At 41.8% G+C, this 20,592-nt stretch overlaps 1 protein-coding gene across 1 annotated transcript; it reads right to left on the reverse strand.

Moving 5' to 3' along the window:
- Window positions 1-1,024: 1,024 nt before the first annotated feature.
- On the reverse strand, window positions 1,025-20,592 carry anos1a (anosmin 1a; the record flags this gene model as incomplete). Its single annotated transcript, XM_083685002.1, has 15 exons — window positions 1,025-1,077; window positions 1,189-1,330; window positions 1,482-1,708; window positions 1,865-2,036; window positions 2,478-2,566; window positions 3,069-3,176; window positions 3,332-3,464; window positions 3,928-4,133; window positions 4,369-4,498; window positions 4,733-4,917; window positions 5,006-5,228; window positions 5,462-5,527; window positions 9,462-9,509; window positions 11,504-11,633; window positions 20,501-20,592. 15 exons carry the CDS (start codon window positions 20,590-20,592, stop codon window positions 1,025-1,027), a joined length of 2,004 nt encoding a protein of 667 aa, XP_083541128.1.

The raw sequence follows: 20,592 nt of genomic DNA on the forward strand, positions 1-20,592 counted from the left end.
ATCAGTCTTCTTATGGCAATACGATTTCTCTGCTAACCATAGGGATTGTGTCAGTTACGTCTAATTTACAACAGAACAGGGGTCATTCCTGAAAGACTCACACATGCAATAAAGACATTAACAAAACATCTGAGAGCACTATATGGACCCTTTTAAAAATGGAATTCACTTTAAAAAAAAGTCTTTACAGGGTCTCTCAGTTAACAAAAGGGTCACTGCAATACATCACTGCAGACATAATTAAATATAGACAAACAGTATATACAGTATTTACAGTACATGAATGTGTGACAATATAAAATGTTTTGCCTATCAAGAACATACAAAATAATATCCCTTTTACAATAAAAACATCAATCAGTGTCTAAAGTGTTAGTCGCTGGAGAGAGAGGGGAGTAATACAAAACATTATCATCCCCAGAATACTGGGTTTTTACATGTAAATTTAGCAGGTAGGTACATCTAAGATATTATTATCTACAGTACATATATCTACTCATCATATCCTCATGCAAAACGTCAGACGCATTCCCACAACACAAACTAAGTATGGGTAAACGTATCACTGCTGGTGAGAAGAATTGTATTGTATTGTTAAAACAAACTGTATAAATGGTTATGAATGTGTCTTAAAATGTATGTACGTACATAGCTTTTGTGTCCTAAATCCTATCATCCTGTACCTACTGTAAAAAAACACCTTTGACAAGGTGCAACTGTACAACAACTCAGGTGTCATGAGTTGTTCTGGATTTATCTTTAGGTTTGAGGTCATTTGACTGCTGCCCCTGAATGTCTGAGAAATAATCATGTCCTACTGTTATCTTAATTGACTTAATCTAATTGTTCCCAGTTCAGCCAGCACATGACATAGGAGGTACTGCTGGGTCAGTCCCTGCAGTAGAAGCCTGCTTCCTTCATCTCATGAGACTGCACGTTCTGCTGGCTGTTTTATGGTTCTCCAGTGTCCTGAGTTGGAGGAAGGGGGTGGTCCTTGTTCATTGTATTCTGATTGGCTGATTCCTCAATGCATCTCTATGGTTGGCTGGTGTGGGTGATGCTTCCTCAGTCTGGTCCCTGAACGGATGAATGAATCGATTAATTGATTAATGAATCTAACTGACACTATGATGGAGATTATCGATAATCAACGATTATGAATGAGACTGTGTCTGTGAGTTCTCTTACGGTGCTGAACGAGCGGTGGGGTGGAGGGGGTCTGAAAGGTGCGGCTGGTGGCGGGCCCCTCCCCTCCTGACCCCATCACCTGGACCTCCAGTCTGTAGAGGGTGGCTACCCGCAGACTTGACACAACCAGAACCTTGCGCTCCTGGGAAAGAAGATAGAGTCATGCAGGGATGATGCTATGCTTTAGAACAAGACAGTGAAAAAATGGATGTTAAGAAAAAAAAAATCTCTATATATAATACATAATAATTGTTATATTTGTTGGAAGTAGGTCGGTTCATTAACTGACTTACTGGGGGCAGGATCTGGGACTGTGAGATGAGGCTGTTTGGCAGCTTGTCGCGGAGTCTCGATGAGGTCACCTCTGCCCATGTGACCTGGAACCCTGTGACCAGCTGGGGAGGGTGTGGCACGGCCACCTCCCAGGTGAAGACTGCTGTGACGTTCCCCTTGTGGGCCAGAAAGGATGCTGTGAGATTCTCTGCCTTGGCTAGAACCTTTGGACTTGGTGGATTCACTCCTAGAGGACAGAGATATAACAATATATATGCCATTTAGCTGACACTTTTATTCAATGCGACTTACATTGCAGTGAGTGAATACATTGGTGTACGATGGTGGTATGAGGTGCCAATGGTACATGGACAGAAGTACAGCATAGAGGGTGGTGTCTTACCTTCCTCTTCAGCACAGGGATTGGATTTGGGGCTCTTGGCCCTGATGGTGGCACAGGAAGGGGTGAAGAAGTTGATGCTCTCAGCTCGGGGGCTGCCCTTACTACCCATTGGCTGGATAATGACGTTGTACTTACAAGAGAAGAGCAGGCCAGTGAGGCTGGCAAAGTTCTCCTGACAGATAAGAGACAGTGAAAACAGTTAGGCCCCAGACACGCCAAACTATCAGAAAATGGATCAAAAACGTATACATATGAAGTCATTATTCGATTAGATCCGTGGAATTTGGGCGTGAGTTTTGAAACAACCTAGCAACTGAACAATGGAACCAGCAACGCAATATGAATCCTTGTTCTCATTGGCTAAATGGACGAATGGACTGAGGAAAAACTGCTAAATCCTATGAAATGGACACAGACAGACCTTTGTCATCTTCGTTGTCCGTCGATGGATGACTCCCATAGAGAAACCATAGGCTCATTCCATAATGAACGGATAGCGTAGTTTGTTGCGGCCGGGGCCATAAGACGAGAACACTCTAGAACTGAGAGGTGGCGCAAGGGTGTGGTGTACCATGTTCAGTTGCTGTATTGGCTGAACTATAGAAGAGATTACCTGGGTGATGACCTTCTCCGTGCCTCTGGTCTGGTTGTGGCCGCAGTACTCTGGCACCCATTGGACACGGTATCGCCCTATGGAAGGATCTGAGAGACAGGGAAGTGTGTTATGCTCTGGGGAGCTATGGACAATAAACAGGTATAAACTCAGTCCACACATTCATATTTGACTTGTGTATAGTATAATGAGCCAAATGGGGCGACAAAGCATACAGTACAAATTTACATTTCAAATTGACAGCCGATCATTCACTTCTATAAAGCTTGACTTCCTTTTTCTTGGTTAAAAAACAGCCTGTCTAGTGCATCTGTTGTAGAAAACTCCATTCATTAGATGGCAATGTGGGAAACCTATGTGTTCATGTTCCTGCATGAGCAGGATTTACGTAAGCGGGCCTTATCAGCTTCTAACAAAGCGCAATTGTTTCATGTATAATTACTCATGAGCAGTCTGTAAATGTGTGATAATCTGTATGTTGACAGAACGACACAATGAGCTATGGGGAGGTGGTTATCTGTGGGAGCCTGGAGGATTTCCTTTGTCACTATGGTTGATGGGAGGTTTGTGGCTGGGTTTCCCCCTGCATACCTGTGCTCTTCTGCCAGTACACACGGACCTGCAACTGGCCGTCCTGGTAGAAGGGCGTGCCCACATCCAGTATGTCCAGAGGTGGTCCCACAGGGCTGGCGCTAGCCTCTGATTCATCAACATGGGCACAAAAGTATGTCAGATGCAACATAAACTTGAATTTAATTCAACATACAGTACAACGCTAACGGAAACATAATTAAAAGGTGAATATTGAATATAATTTCGTAACACATGACATGTGTTGGCGCTGATTGACATACTGGGGTGTGTGGTGAAGTGAAGGGTGGCCTTGGGGCTCTTCAGAGGGGTCTGTCCCCAGTAGGAGACAGCTTGCACCTCCACGCTGTAGCTCCTGTTGGCCCGCAGACTGTCCAGATCCACGAAGCTCTGCCCCTGCACACAGCCAGAGGGGCCCATATAGGGTTATAAAGACAGGTCAGTCTTGTTCACCCAAACCATAATTGTCCAGAGCAGCCATTGTAGTGGACTAACCCTAGTGTACCTACTGTTACTGTACATAGAAAGTCATTATACAGAACAGTTATAACTAAATATACAACTACTACAACTTAAGTTTGGCATATAGTTCAGTTTATGGTTTATCTGCAGTTTTTGGCCTTTCAAAAGTGTCAGTTTTCTATTAATTTTGTCCGGGGCGACAATGCTGTGGTTTGGTTTGGAAGCATCCTATTGAAGGGATTATCCCATCAAAGCCACACTCACATTGTTTATCTTTTTCACATGTAATCTGTTATGGCTTGAAGACGAGAGTTGGCTGTGAAACATGCCTCCGCTGCAGTCTCCAGGGGAATGTTGTTGTATATGCCAACATGTCAGGACAGGGGATAGGACTTACCCCTTTGACAGTCTTCCTCCTCTTCGTCTTAGATGGCGCGGTGGTAACTCCACTGAGAGCCCAGCTCCAGGATACCTTGTAGTGGTGCACAGGGATGTCCAGGTCAGAGGGCATGGACCAGCCCAGCTGAGCTGCCATCGTCCTCCCAGGACCAAAGGTCATGTTGGCCACCCTGAGGTCAGACGGGGACGGGGGACGAGAGGGGTCTGTGGAGGACACCACTTCTATCAATAAGGAGTCATTCCCAATCACAGGACTGAAGTGTGAGATACGATGAAGTAACTGTCCATTAAAACTACACTGGGTAACTACAGCCCTAAAACCTTGCCAGCAGGCAATGTCTTTAGGCTGTATTCAACATCAACACAGTCAATACAATGACGCCCTGTGATGTGCTTGCTAGTCTCTCTCTATCACTGACAGGCCGGCTGGCTGCCTGACCTTTGGTGGTATGGATGTGGCGACTGGGAGTGGTGAAGCCTCTGGTCCCGTGGACGTTTACTGCTGCCACTCTGAACTGGTACCACCTGCCAGCACGGCTGTCAGGCAACCACACTCTCTCCACCGTAGTCTGGGATAACACAAGGGAGAGACAGAGGGAGTAAGGGAGTGGGAGAGAGAGAGCGAGGGGGTTGGGGGGGTGGGGGCAGGGCTTCATGAACAGTTGCTCTGCTACACATCACATTATACAGTATATGAATGAATGACACTGTGTCCACTCCCACACATAAACAAATGATATATTATTGTGTAACCATTACAACTGTTACCATTGATTTACCAGTCATTACAAATGCAGGCTCACCTGGGCTACAACCTGCCACTGGGTCGCGGCATCCTCACTGGGTTGGATCCCGTAGTTCCACCTCCTCTGAAGGACATAGATGACGGGCTCAGCCGACACATTGAACCTAGAGGACCACCGCACCTCCATCTGGCCAGAGGGAAGCTCCTCAAAGCTCAGCTCCTTCCTGGGCTTCAGTGGTGCTCCTGAGGGAAAGGTTATTTCAACTGTCACCAGAGTAAGAAGGAATGAGTACATGATGTCAGACTGCTCGTTCACTGTTGGTTTGCATACCTTTGTAGAGGTTCTTAGGGGGTTGGCAGGTGTGTCCACAGCCATTGGGGCAGCACTTCTTTTGGGAGGAGCATTCTCCGTCTTCCTCACATCCCTCCAAACACGCCGCCGCAAAGCCGCTAGCTCTCTCTGGCGGAGGGCAGTCCCCCTGCTTCACAGCCACCACCGAGCGCAGGAACTCACAGCTCGTCACACACTCCCAGTGCTTTCTGGGAAATGAGCGCTGGGGGATTGAGGTGGAGAGGGACATCATAAAACCGCACGACTAAAACTGCTGCTGGGGAAACTGAGGGTAAATGTCTGATTACTTTTGACTGGGCGTACTGAGGGAGACACTGAGGGTAAATATGTCAATTTCTGGGTTAGTTCTATAGATTCAATTGAGGGAAATCAAAGTCTGTCCACATGAACTTCAGCTGAGTTCCTCCTCCTTAACTTAGCATAAGGGTGTCATACCTCGCACAGTTCAGCACACTGGCTCCTCCTCTTCAGCTCCCAGGAGTCCTTGCAGGGTTCCAGACACTGTGAAGGAGACAGAAACTTGTCACACTAGTGACCTTACCAGAGGGGTTGCTTTTCTCTCAGTACAAGTACAGCAATCATTTAAACAAGTCCTACACAGGACCATCAGTGAGTAAAAACACCTTCCCTTGTGCATTTCTACAGTATAGTAGTTTACTCCAAGGACAGTCACAGGAACTCCAATCATAAACCTTAATAATTGACAACATGAGCAGCACTGAGGATCACTGACTTAAGCATCACTGTATCTCTCATCTAGACGATGATCTAACATCTTCGTGGATATTAGGTGTTCCTGAACATCCTGAGAAGAACATGTGAGCCACTACAGAACTGGAAGATCTGCCTGACTGAGTTTTGTGTGTTTGCTATGTGCTTTCGATAGCAGAGCGTAGATGTGTGTTTCTGTCCTTTTACCCTGAGAGACACGTCCTGCATGAGTAAGCAAGGTGAGCCCAGGAGAATATTCCCATTTGCAATTTCATGCTGTAATGAAACACAGTGGTATGGTGGGGAGGTGGGGAACATCACAAGAACAGGCCAAAGAGGTGATTTGAAAGTTACTGCATTATAATATAAATCCTAATTTCATTTACAATATCCATTGATATTTGAAGTTACTCCTTATTCAGACTGAATTACAAACACTCATGCTTATGGTCATTATTGACAAATGAGTTTGGTATGTACCTTCAACAATGGATTAACATTATTTCCACCACACAAGTAATCCTGTAACCTATAGAGGAGGTGGTGGACTAGAGGAGCAATGACCATGTAGGGCCTTACTGTACCTTTAGAAGAGGATTAGTGAGTGGCCTGGGGTGGTCCAGTGGTCTAGCACCATGGCCTACAGTGCACACATATGCCCATGTCAGCATGGGTTTGAATCTGGCCCATGCCCTGCTGACATCTCCTTCACTATCTCTATCCAATAAAGAAAAATATAAGAATGGGACTACCCCACTCAAAAAAACTACCTTAAAAAAAAGAAAAAGTGGATTAGCGGTAAGGTGGTTGCAGAAGGGTTTAGAAGTGGGGGTTGAAATTATCCTGGGGCAGTGTTTAGGAAAGAGAGTGGGAAACACATTTATCTTCAACTGCTGTTAAAGTTTGTGTGTGTGTGTGTGTGTGTGTGTGTGTGTGTGTGTGTGTGTGTGTCTGGGGGGGGGGGGTTGTCGGAAACTCTGAATAATGTGAAGGAAGGAGGCACATGTTTAAATGCAGCAGAGGTGTTCACTTTATGGTGCACACAATGCGGAGACCCTGCCGAGCTTGCCCCAGGCCCCACTGCTTGGATGGAAGAAACATCCTGCAACCACAAAAACCTACAACTGTTCTCTTCCCCTCTCTCCTCCCGTCGCACCCCTACATATGATGTCTGTTGTCTTCCCCTCAATAATTTTCTCCCACAAGTAGTCCCTCAACAGTAGGGCTATAATATGTTCACATGTTGTTCAGACTTCTGGCTGTGGGAGCATGTTTGCTGTGAGTGGCCCTGCTCTGCCATCTCTTATCTACCATCCCTGGTCTACACAGGGAGATGCCTCCTCTAATTTAACCTGACATTCTTACTCTACCCATTATAATTGTGCCTCAGTGTCCATTCGTTTTCCGCCCCATTTCAAACTCAAACCAGGCATTCCTTTGCACGACCCCAAATAAAGTTGACTTTATTGACTGAGACTTTGATAGACAGTCTAGAAATTAGACCTACAAATGGGTTCCACTGCTGGCAAGGTTTTGTGTCCATGATGCAGAAAGTTTGAGGTCAATTACACTTAATTTGTTATTTTCGCTTACAAGAAAACATTTCAAATGTGCAAGGGAAAACAATGCATGAACTGTTGTGTGCACTTGTCCGTTTCAGCGTGTGAGAGAGGGCAACCGTTCTTCTGTGAATGACCAAAGATAATGGACCGAGTGACTTCTTCGCTGACCGTGCATAATGCTGGTCTTTTGGGTGCAGACTGTTGGCACCCAACAGTGTTTGATACCATGCCCAGATTATGCCCCTAGAGGACAATGCCTCTGTATCCTGTTTCCACAAAATTGCACTGGCTTTGAGGGGCTTCCAAACCATTTTCATGTGCACAAGACTCTGCAGCTTTCCAGCTCTCTGTGTACAGATTACAGTGAATTATTTTATATGGTCATGTTTGAAGTGGAGGAAGTCCTTACAGTCCTAAGGCCTTGACACAACTGCAAGACCAGAGAGCATTAGTCCACTAATGGCTGCCAAGTGCTGTAAAGACAAGGATGTGAAAGGGGTCTTGTCATGGTGTGGTAATGATTTCACATAAGCATTATTCTATGAAGGGCTGATAGGCCAGTGTCATGGCATAGCAATTATGATCCTCCACAGCTCCTGAATAAGGAAACGATACTGTCATACCCTGCTGAGCTCTTATATGAGTCAAAAAATGCTAACCATCTACAGTACTTCTAATCTGGTTCAAAGAGATGACAGCAGAATGAACAGTCATTCATTACCAGTGGGGTCTACAGGACAATAGTTAATGGAGGACAGTAGAGGACTATCTGACCAGACAAAACACCACTGGATACCATCTTGGAGTTCTTAACAACAGTATTTATTCTCCCTCATAGTCAATCAGGAGAATCAGTGGTTGTGTAAATGCACAAACAACACAACTAACTGTCAAAGACGCACACATGAAAAATTGTGCCAAAACAAATTGTGCCACTTGCTTGATGCAATCTGAATCAAATTGTGGCAGAGTTATTTTGCTATACCATTTATGACAAATAAATGCACAAACAACCTTCACAGCCAGTTTACTTTTATAGTAAATTGCAGGTATTAAGATCTCCTTAGTAGGACTGAATTGATTTCATCACCACTTTAAAGTCTGATTTCACAATTAACTGCTGTATAATTATGTTCTACACTAAAGAGGATTCTAATTGAAATACTTATTTCCTGAGGAGACTAAAACAGCATTATTACCCTGTGTAGAAGATGCTAGAGGGGTTGAGGGAAAAGTCTGCTGAGAAGTTGGCGAAATGCTTTCATGGACAAGCAGAGGTCAGCCCCTGACTGAGTTTCTGCAAGGCTACCCTTGGGTGACAGAGAAACAGTTGCTGTACCATATGGTGAGACACCACAGTACCAAATTAAATAATATATCTAACACATATATCACATCACATAAAAGCTATTGTGTATAGACTATAGAAGTACCAGTGTGTGAACATGTTGTTGAAATAGTCAGTGTTGAACTTGAAATAAAAATGAAAAGAATAAACAAATGTCATTCATAATGTTAAATGGCATACTGTTTCATGAAATAAAGCACGATTATACAACCATTTACTTTGTGGTCATCCATACAGTACATAAAGTATCTTGTACAAAGAGCTTCTATTAAGAAGTCTGGGGAGATGGAAACTGGTGACATGTCACCATAATAGTTCTACACAGTGAGGAAGATGTGGTTATCTAAGTGAAGGGTTGTTAAAGCACGTTAATGTCTTCATTACCAAACATGAGTAGACCTCTTTATGCAAAGGACTGTTATTACTTCCAGAGTAAGATATGCCTAGATGCCACATCCTATGCTAAACCTTGATGTAAAAGAAGAAAAACTCAGGTTTGAAACAATACTGTGGAAAGAGCTTATATCGTATCTCAGCACCAAAGCACCTGTCGCTACCTGTGGCAGTTGCAATGATGTATTAGGGTGCACCCAAAGGCTCTAACTGTGATCTATAGAGGTCTATACAGTAGCTCATATAGTGATGTATGGTATTGCATGGTACAGAATAACCACAATGGCCAACATTCATACAGTGATTTATGGTGCCATTTGTCCAGCTAGAGACTTTCCCTGAGAGCCTATTTCTGAAAACAGATCACTCAATTTAAGGGTATGCATAACATGTTAAGCTTTGCATAACATGAGTAGGTTACCTTAGCACATTGTTTATGGTTCTGACACCAGCCCAGGGATCCATTATTCTGGAGGGAGAGAGGAGAGGACATTGTATCAGTTCAGTTTCTAATAAACACTGTAGTAGTATTTCCATGAAAAGTCAGGCTAATACAGTATCTGTTACATATAAGCAAGATAGCTTAACTATCTGTTTCACTCTATGTAACAAGAATGACATGTTCCAAGATAGTCATCGCCTCCAGTATCAATTTCAAATGTCTAGAGATGTTTAACGAATGGCAAATACTTTTTTATTCCATTTCATTTTTTCCTACTTCACATGCAGCATGCAGCTCACATCTGAGAAGAAGGGATCTGGAAGACTAGAGCAGTCACAGACACACAGCCCCTTCTCTGGGAAGTGCAGGACAGTCTAAGACAGATTCTGATCTGACCTCTCTCATTGTCATCTTAATAGGCCTCAAATGATTCATACTTATAGAATTTGAGTCCAGTGACAGGAGAGAAGTGATAGAGTGAAACAAAAAGGCTTTTTTATGATTTCTTCATCGAGTGAATGAAAAATGACCTCCAGCTTTTTGGTGACGTATGGGCAGAACCACATCAAAGGAGTTTAAATGGTCTGTCCGCCACTTCAATCCAGATATGGTGACACTTCATTCACTGGGGCAGAATATTTCATATCGAAAAAGTATTGACCAAACTTCAGGAAGAGGCCTACTACTGTGATATTGACTGACTCGGGAAACAGAGTCTCAGTAACTATCAATGTCACTATCTGCAACAAAAGCTTTAACTGAACAGACTGAACTAACATTACCATGTTTTTTACACTGATAACAAACAGCTTCCAAACAATTAGCTTAATGTTTTCACTTGCCCACTATGGGCATGTGAATAGAGCCTTTTTCTAAGGTTTTAGTAAACCCAAGTCTAGCTATAACAGTTGCCCATTGTTATATAGACAGCACTGACATAGTATCCACGACTGATTGGCAGATGTAATATACATCAAGAGTCCCATGGCAGAGGAATCTGGACAGTTTGATGCTGACCCTGCTACATCATCCATGGGAAGTGATTAGACAGGTCATGTCTCGATCCCTTTAGAGGTCATAAGTTCATTTGTGGCTAATGACGTTGGTGCATTCTCATTCCTACCAGCCTCGCCTCAGTGGTTCCTTACTCCGTATTCCCTAGGGTTCAACCCACCCAGATAACTGCACTATAAGTGGGGAGGATTGATTTAAAAATACAGGAAAAAAACACTACAGTATCTTGCTAAATCAACATTGGGTGTGAAAGTTTAACATAGTGCTTCAGGGATTGTTTTTCTTGAATAGTTGAACAAGCCTTTAGTGCACGTTATTCAAAGAGAGTACAGTGCTATTTAGGACAAAACATTTTTCCTGTTTATTTTAGAGGGCATGTGCATAGCTATGTTGCCTCTATGTACAGTATGTATGTGGTCTAAAGCAAGATAGGATCAGGACATGAGCCTGGTTATAATGCCTGTCAGTGATGTTCTCTAGGGAGTTGTAACAATCATGAGTAAAGGGATTAGTATGGATGGAATCAGGATAACAAGCTTCTCCTTATCCATTAGACAAGTGCTCCACTTTACATTGCAGATCCCAAACAAATGGGGAGAGTTACAGAAACATTTAATGAGAAGCATTACACACACACACACACACACACACACACACACTCTCTCTCTCTCTCTCTCTCTCTCTCTCTCTCTCTCTCACACACACACTCACACACACAGCATCATGACTGCAGTCAATAAACTTTGTCAGTTTGTGGATGATGCATTCTGACCATCATAAACTGTTGCATGTTATGTTCACTAGACAATAAATGGTGATGAGACGATATCAAATACATATTCATCACTAAAACGTAGGCTACCGAGTGAATGAAAAACGGAATTAGTTTGAACACATTCAAGGAAAAATGAAAATGATCCAAGCAGTTTTAAATCTCTGTGCATCCTCTTTGAATGTATTATATGAAGGCAATCAGTTGGCGCGCCTGTGGCTGATAGGTAACTTACCCGGGCATGTTTGGAGAGCGTTGCTATGCGCATACTATGCAAGCTGAGACATCTCGACGCGCATCTGGCTCTGTTGATACTGTCTGTCGACACGGACTCATCCTGCTTCTTCGCATTGACACTCCCGGAGCTGCAGAAGAAAATACTCCACAAACAAAGGCTCGTCAACACACCTCGACTTTTGGGTAACATAGTTGAGATTGGTTCTTGACTTGCGTCCTTGTTGACAGCTAGGACGGGCATAGGACGTTTAGTGCAGCTGGGGAAACTGATGAAACTTCAACCATCTCCCAGGGAGGAGCCAGAGACTGAGCTCGATGTGCCATTGGAAGAAATGTTGGATGAACGCATATCTCAGGTGTATTGTGGAGATGTGCATCTCCTAAATCTATGAATGTGTAATCTCTCTCTCATTACAGATATGTACTGTATGAGGAATGGTATGTATTAAACCTATATAACCCTGTTTCACTCCGTAGTTGATGATTGTTTTCACTCGACACAGAGCGGAACCAATTAGTTTTTATCCTACAGGGGGTGATTGTTCTCCATTTATTTATATGATAACTGTTAGAAAACACCCTTCATCCTACTGTATTTCCATCTGAGACATGACTTGTGCATGTTCTTGAGTAAGACATCGTGTGCATGATGACAATGATTATCTAACCACTTAAAACCTAAAGGGGCTGTAGTTTGGCGTTTTAAATTCATGATATACAGTATAGCCATTGAACACTGTCACTTAAAAATGCCTCTAGAGCTTAGTTCAACTGTCTTACCCCATCAGAACCAAAAATATAGGCTTGTTTTACTCGTTAATAAACAATTTAATTATAAATAAACACTGTATAGTTTCAAAACCTGGTTAAAACACACATTTTTATCTCATGAATGGTCAGTCCTTGCATCCGTAGCTCCGTCTATGAATTGAGAGTGGTTACATTTCTCCAGCCCCATCCCTCAGCTGTTCACCAAAACAAGCGGCAGGAAGATGGCTTTGTTGATGTTTGAATCCCAGATTGCCCTTTTAAAGACTTTGAAACTTGGATGTTAGGCTTCTATCCTGTACATTGCATTTTCAAAATCAATTACATTTTATATGGGATATATGCCTTACATATTGTGTGCGTGCCTAACAATGTTCCAGTGTAGTACAGTACTTCTATAGTAGAGCTGTGTGTGCGCTAATAGAAGCCCATCTGGGATGCCGGAAGTCAGGCAGTTTCCAGGGAACCCCACATTTTTCACCAGTAGCTGAGAAACAACAACAATTCTATGGACACAACTGTTAAACTAACTACAACCATATGTCACAAGGTATCTCTCAATATTTTGGCACACATTTCCTTGCCCAAGGAAAGGAGAAAATATGACGTGTTGGAAATATTGAAGAAATCAATCTCCTTCATTGACTTTCCTCTCATGCTTTCTGTAATGGCCTCTGCTTCATATGGGGGTTTCCTGGGGTGTTAACGAGATGCCCAAACCTCTCCTCTCTTAGGTTTTATGGTGTGCTGTACTGCATGGAATCACAGCAGCTGTTCTGTCTGCAGCATAACAAGCCTTTACAGGTGAGGGGTTTTAACACTGCTGAATGTAATCCTAGCCATTTACCTTTACAATGAGAATTAGACTGAAATTAATCAATGAAGTGTCTCAAAAGCTACTCTCAACAAAAGGACCATCAGTGCATCTTTGAAGGCAATCCTGCTTTCAGTATAAATGGCATGGTCCCCCTCTTCCTTGGTTCTACCATAATGAGTGACTGTGTGGGATATTCTAAATATATAAGGTCAGGTAAAGCAAGAGCTACTAACTTACAAACTAACATTGCGTCCTGGTGGTCCAACCACACTGTTAACTTTGAGGAGAAAATCCCCTTGCTCCTTTTAAAACATTTTAGAGTATAACAATCTGTGTTCCTCGCAAATTAAAATAACATAGTGAGACAGCTTAATGATCTCATTACAGCTGTGTGTGTGTGCGTGTGTGTGTGCGTGCGTGTGTGCGTGCGTGCGTGCGTGTGTTTGCGTGCATGTGGAGCAGGGGTATCCCGGCATGTGGTTGAGGAAGTACTGTGTTGGTGTGGGGTCCAGTTGTCTCCTGCAGATTGCTGATGGATATTTCCACAAGCCTCCCGGTCTTTCTCTCCCTGACGGAGGGAAGCCTAGCCAGGGTTGGGGATCCCCAGTGTTTATGTGGGTAAAGGGGGACCTATGATGTCATGTTGGTGGAAGGAATCTCCACTGGCAACCCTTGTTTCCATGCGTAAATAATGCTCCACTGTGTGTTCATCAAGAGCCAAGAAATCATGTGGAGTGTGAAAACATGGAGTAAACTCGCCGTGAGGTATAACAATCACTTATTTGAGTGGAATGAATTGAATAATTAAGTATTCACAGACAGTGCTTGTTTCTCATGTATGAGCTTTAGTCAATACATCGTCTCTCATTACCATACCTTCAAATCACATTGTTCTCACTAGATTAGCTGATCTGGCTTAGACTGAACCTGGACAGAGCGCTGTAAGAACAAGCTCGCAATTTCATTGGATGTTACATTCCAATAACCATCCCCCACATGCGCTTTAATGGTTGCTTGTTGTTATGTGCATCGTCTTTTCCAACCGGCTAGGACTATTTTGCAGAGAGTTGTTGCCGATGCTAGCTTGCAACAATGCCACTGTGGGGCTCACTCGATACGAGGGAGTAAGGGAAGAGGGTGTATCAATTTGGAATGGAAAGGACCCATAGTCTCAACGAGATTAGTCAATACAGGACTGCAATACAGTCCAAACCATGCATTACAATGAGCCCGTCCTCCGATTTCTACCTCCACCAGCCTCCACTGTAATAATTATCGAGGGAAACTGTTTAACTTGGTACACACACAGACTTTTGTGTTAGTAAATATTCTTCTTTTTGTCTTTAAAGGGGAACAACTGCAAATTTGGGAAATTTGTCTATGTGCCTAAACCTCTCTGATTTAGTGGAGGACTGTCTGTCAACATGCACACCTCTCTCACTCAGGGAGAGCATAGCGAGAGCGAAAACAAGAGCAATGTCACAGGGTTACACCTCCCCTCTCTCACTGCAGAGATAGAGAAAGAGAGATTTGCTGTATTCTACAATGGTGTATCTAGCGCGGCAGTGAGAGAGGGGGAGTGTAACCCATTGCTCTTGTTTTCGCTCTAGCTCCGCTGTCCCTGAGTGAGAGAGCTGTGCAAATTGACAGACAGTCCCCCACTGAGTCAGAGAGGTTAAAGAGCAATGTTTAAGTACATTTTCTTTCAATAAAAGTAGAATGGTGTTGTACTGTGGGTGACGATGGTTATTGGTTGATGGTATGACAGCTAACTATTTTGATAATGACACCCCAAACCAATGAAAAAGCTTATTGAAACATAAAAATAACAACAACAGTAAATGTCAAAAGTATCCAACAGTAAGCTATTGGTAGTGCATGGGGAATGCAATGGGGAAACTCGACTTCCGTACCCCAGTAGAGGGGCGTGGCTTCAGATTTCCGGGATTTTAAAGCTTCTGGCAAACCCCATTGTTGCGGAGTAAAAGGTAGTTGACTATACTGGTAGTTGTATATATGATGATTGAAAGGTAAGATTATTATTGGATATATAATATAAAAAGTTGCCTAGCAAACCAGAAATATACCTATATATCGCAGAACTGAGCCTGCTCCTCTATAATGTTTGCTGGCTTGCCTAATGTTTAATTGGATAAATACTGTAGTCACTCTCTACATTACATAAAGCTAGCACGATGCAAATGCATATTAGCTAAATTACACCTAATTTATGATCCATAAATACAACCGCATATTAGCTAAATCACAACTAATTTACGATTTACATTTACATTTATGGCATTATCCTTTATCCAAAGTGACTTACAACAAATACATTTGTCTGAGTAAGTGAATCATCTAACCATCAGTCATCATAAGATAAAGTAATCAATGCTCAGACCAGGAGCCATAGGCAGTCACGATCCCTAAATACAAACACATTTTAGCTAAATTGCACCTGAAAAAATCTGTTAAATACACATGCACTCATAATTTGGATTATTGCCCAATATCAAAACCAGGAAACGACACCAATATCTGCGCACCTGAGTCTGATATATTCTATATATCTCACTTCTTCTCTGTTGTCTGTCTACAAACAATGTAATCGTGTGCTCTCTCTTGGAATTAGTTGTTAGGGGTCAAAACTTAGGGTGGGGTTGGATGACTACAGAATATTCTGCTTTTACAAAACATTACGAAGGTTTCAAATGAAACAAAATGTCCTGCTCTTGTTATGCTTTTAGAATTTATTGTAAATCTTATATATAGCGGCTTGACGGAATGATGGGAGTTGTAGTCTTATACAGAGAGGATTGCGGTATGTGTAGTCATAGTGGCAAAAGGTTCACTGTCTTGTTCACCTTTATTTTTCCAGGTAGTAGACTTCTATCGTATCATATAACATCAGTATTTTCTCTACAAGAAAATGTAATCAGTAAGTGTCATCATAATCATCGTCATCAGTATCGTCATTAGATTTAGGTTATCATTTTCATCATCAATGTGTTATTTTTTCCAATGCTCAGGAAAATTCAATGATCTCATATACTAGGCTGTCTGCAGAATAATTTTTTCCCAAATAAATCAATAAGAATTTTCTCTGCAGGACATTGAGCTCTTTAATTACCAATGGTAGGATTTCTATAATCATCATACAAAGGGATGAGGGGTTTTGTTGCATTTTTCAGTGAAAATCTGTCCCAATGCTAATTCACGATTTTCCATAATTAGTTGCTCTTTCACATTCACATTCTCAAATCCAAACAAATTATCATGTTTGAAAATAATTGAAGAAATAATTATTGCAATAAAGAATGGCAATCAAATAAATGCAATTCTGTTTATTATGGATAATGGCTGGTGGTTATCATTAGTTTTAATTAGTTTTTTCCACGGAATTTGAATAGGCTGATTACGACTTTGGTGACAGTTCTCTTCATCCTGGTGAGGAGGGAAGGTTTGTGGCTCTTCTCTGTGGGTGGAGAGGAGGATGCAAGATCATCTCTTCCTTAAGTAGTTTTCTTACCTGTAGATTAGATTAGATTAGATTCAACTTTATTGTCATTGTGCAGAGTACAAGTACAGAGACAACGAAATGCAGTTAGCGTCTAACCAGAAGTGCAAAAAAGCAGAAAAGTGCAGTGTAAACAGTATATACAGGTAGTGCAGTAAATGAGAAGTATAGTAGTGCAGTATAGTATAAGTAGTGCAGTGTAAGCAGTATATGGATTAGCAGTAGCATTATAAGCAGAATAAATAGAATGCAGTAAGAACAGTGTAAGCAGCATATGAGCTGTATAGACAATGCAGTATAAGCAGTATATATGTATTAACAGTACAGAGTAAATAGCAGAATAAATATGGAGTGCCGTATGAACAGTATAAACAGGTATGTACAGATATGTGCAGTGTATTAACGGTAGTATTAAAATAAAAATATAAGGATATGTGCATTATGAACAGTATAGTATACAGTTGGAGAATGGCTTTGAGGTTGGCACTTCATGGACTCTTGAGCACTGCAGCCCTTGTTGCCTACTTTCTTAGAGCCCTGATTGTTGAGAAAAAGTACAATAATACCCATCTGAATATGCCCTGCCTGTTGCAGTTTATCAATTCCAATAAAGAAATGCAATGATACAAACTAAAATACCATACACCATACACATATTACATATATGGTGTTCCATTCCACTTCCATATTTGGTGGACGTTGTAATGAGAGTCTTATTTCCTAAAATGTCTGGTTGAGCCCAGAGAAGTTTAGAGTCCTCACTGAGAGCCCTTTGTAGGGTTACAGTCATGAGAAAAAGTTAGGACACCCCCCAAAATATTAAGTTATTCTCTTAAAAATATGGACATATCAATATGTTATCTTCTTTCTAACAATGTCTATAGATAAAGGGGATGTAATTGAACAAAAAACTATGAAAATGTAACTTTGTAATCATTTATTTAACGAAAAATTAACAATAATGCCAATTCCTACTGAGGAAAAAGTTAGGACACCCTATGCCCTAATAGCTAGTATTGCCCCCCCTTGGCTGAAATAACCTCAATTAGACTTCTTAGACTTCTTATAACTGTCTACAGGTCTCTGACATCAATTGGGAGAAAGTTTTTCCCACTCCTCCTTGCAGAATTCTTTCAGCTGTGTGATGTTCGAGGGGTGTCTTGCATGCACAGCCAGTTTCAAATCAATCCACAGCATCTCAATAAGATTAAGATCCGGGCTTTGACTTGACCATTCCAGAACTCTCAATTTATTTTTCTTGAGCCATTCCTTGGTAGATTTACTGGAATGTTTTGGGTCATTGTCATGTTGCATGGTCCACATCTGCTTCAGCTTCAACTGTCGAACAGATGGTCTCACATTTTCCTCAAGCACCCTCTGATACAATACAAAATTCATAGTGGATTCTATGATGGTGAGCTGACCAGGCCCTGCTGCAGAAAAGCAGCCCCAAACCATGACATTTCCACCCCCATGCTTCACAGTTGGTATGAGGTTCTTGTTCTCAAATGCTGTCTTGGTTTTGCGCCAAACATGTTTACTCTTACTGTGCCCAAATAGTTCAACTTTGGATTCATCTGTCCAAAGCACATTGTTCCAGAAGTTCTGGTCTTTCTCTAGGTGTTCTCTGGCAAACTTTAGTCTTGCCCTGATGTTTTTTTTTGACAGCAGGGGTTTCCTCCTTGCACACCTCCCATGTAATGCAAACTTGTTCAGTCTCTTTCTTATGGTGGATGCATGTACTTTGACATCAATTGTGGCAAGAGATACCTGTAGGTCTCGTGATGACATTCTGGGATTGTTGGAGACTTCTTTAAGCATCTTTCGGTCAGCTCTTATGCTGAACTTGCTTGGGCGGCCTGACCTGGCCATGTTGGTGGTGGTTTTAAATGTTCTCCACTTGTAAATTATTTTCCGGACAGTGGAATGGCCAATTTCGAATAGTTTGGAGATCTTTTTATATCCCTTCCCAGACTCATATGCATCTACAATTTTTCTTCTGAAGGCCTCAGAGAGCTCTTTTGATCTCGCCATGGTGATGCAACTCACTTCAACAATCAAGAGCAAACCAAACTAAATATCTGAGGCTTAAATAGGACAGGCTCCTCCAAAATCCTCTGTAACGATGTTCTAATCATTTGCACCTGATGTGGTGCTCTTTATTATAATTTTAGGCATTTTAAGTGGAACTAAATGTGGGGGTGTCCTAACTTTTTCCTCACAAGAAGATTGCATTTCTATTAATTACATTTTACCAATCATTTTTTAAATAATTTGTTTCAGTTGTATTTGTTTAGTTATATTACCTCAATTTTTCAATATTGTTCAAATGAATATCAAATGTCCATATGTTTGAATATGTTGAAGAAGACAAAGGTTTTCATAGGGTGTCCTAATTTTTTCTCATGACTGTACTTCGGCAATGCAGCTGGGCAGATGTAGGCCACTCTTACTAGTAGGCCACTCTTACTAGCTTCCCTTGTTTCCTAGTGTGACTGATGAACTAACTCTTCAGTTGTGTGTCCAGATGTTTTATGTCCAGAAATGTTCTGTATTTTTGATTTCTGCTGAGTGGTGAAGTCCTTTAGTTTGTTCTGGATTTTGTTGTATAAACTAACAGAAGCACACCAGATCCTTCTCTGAAATGTCTGAGCATTTCCCTGAAGGCCACGGTCTATCTGCTCTCCCTCTGTCGGTTGTGCCCTGATCTTCATGTCAGTAACAAAGATCTCAACAATTCCAGATGTTGCAGAATCAGCACACTCAATAGTGCACAGATCCACCTGGTTGATAAGAGAGCTGGAGGCCTCTATTGGAGAAGCAACCTGTTCACTATTTAAGCTACTGTTGGACTAGGAATTCACTCACTGCTTGAGTGGCCTTTTTTCCTAAATCCGTCACTTGAGATGTTCTGCACGTAGTTACAGGTTGAAGAAGTTGTTGTCTTATTGCTTTTTGATGTGAGGCTGCAGGAGGAACCAGTTTAACTTATATTTATCTGCTCATCAGTCCATCATCAAAATCTTCAATAGAACCACCATGTCACAACAAAATCTTCATCTTCTCAGTCAGGGAATCCATCAAATCACTCATGATCACTCCCATCAAGGTGATCCTCCATTATACCAGAGATGGTAGTTATGACTTGCCCTGTAAGACACTTGCTCCCTTGCTCAACTTCTGTCTTATCAGAGTGGGTGATTTCCTCATCAACCAAAGTCTCTCCAGGGGTGATTGTCTTGAGTATGGCAGAGATTGTGAGTCTTCCCCTTTTGCAGATGTCACTGGGGAGGTATAACTTGAGGATGCACTCTAGCTGAATCAACTTGTTTTGCCACACCAGCTATCATGGCAGTGGTCAGATTGGGTGAGGAGCTTCCAGATGAATTCCTGGCAAGTTCGGTAAGAGACTGCTGCAGGCGGTCTCCTCTGAGACACCTACGAGAACTTTAAGGGCTGACTTAAATTTTTCGGATCGATTTATTGGAGTGTTAGATTAATAGGATTTGTTAGAACATTGCATAACCCTTATTACTTGGAAACTATAATGGTAACAGTGTAACTACATTATAATTACAGTACCTAGGAATCACTTGGTTATTGGGTAATTCATTTTAACAAATTCTAACAAGTGGCAATTGTCATTTTCCAAGATGGTTAAAACATAACCAAGTACCAATTGTTACCAAGTAAATACATTATAAATACCAAATCATTATGAGTGGTAATAGGACTGTAAAATAAAGCGTTACCAGACTATGTATCATCACGGATTGTGATCCATTGCCTGAAAACATTATTGTAAGATTTGTGAAAGATAGTCAATCAATCTAGTTTCAAATATGATCCTATTGCCTCGAGGGATTGATGGTACCAAAGAAGAGAGAACATACTCCTCAGTTAGATTCTGCAGGAAGTTGATAATCAGTGAATGGTAGGACTTCTGATCTCCATCACTGTTGGAACTCTGCTTTTCAGTTCCCAT

The sequence above is a fragment of the Argentina silus genome (assembly GCF_951799395.1).
Source record: "Argentina silus genome assembly, chromosome: 14".
Lineage (NCBI taxonomy): Eukaryota > Metazoa > Chordata > Actinopteri > Argentiniformes > Argentinidae > Argentina > Argentina silus.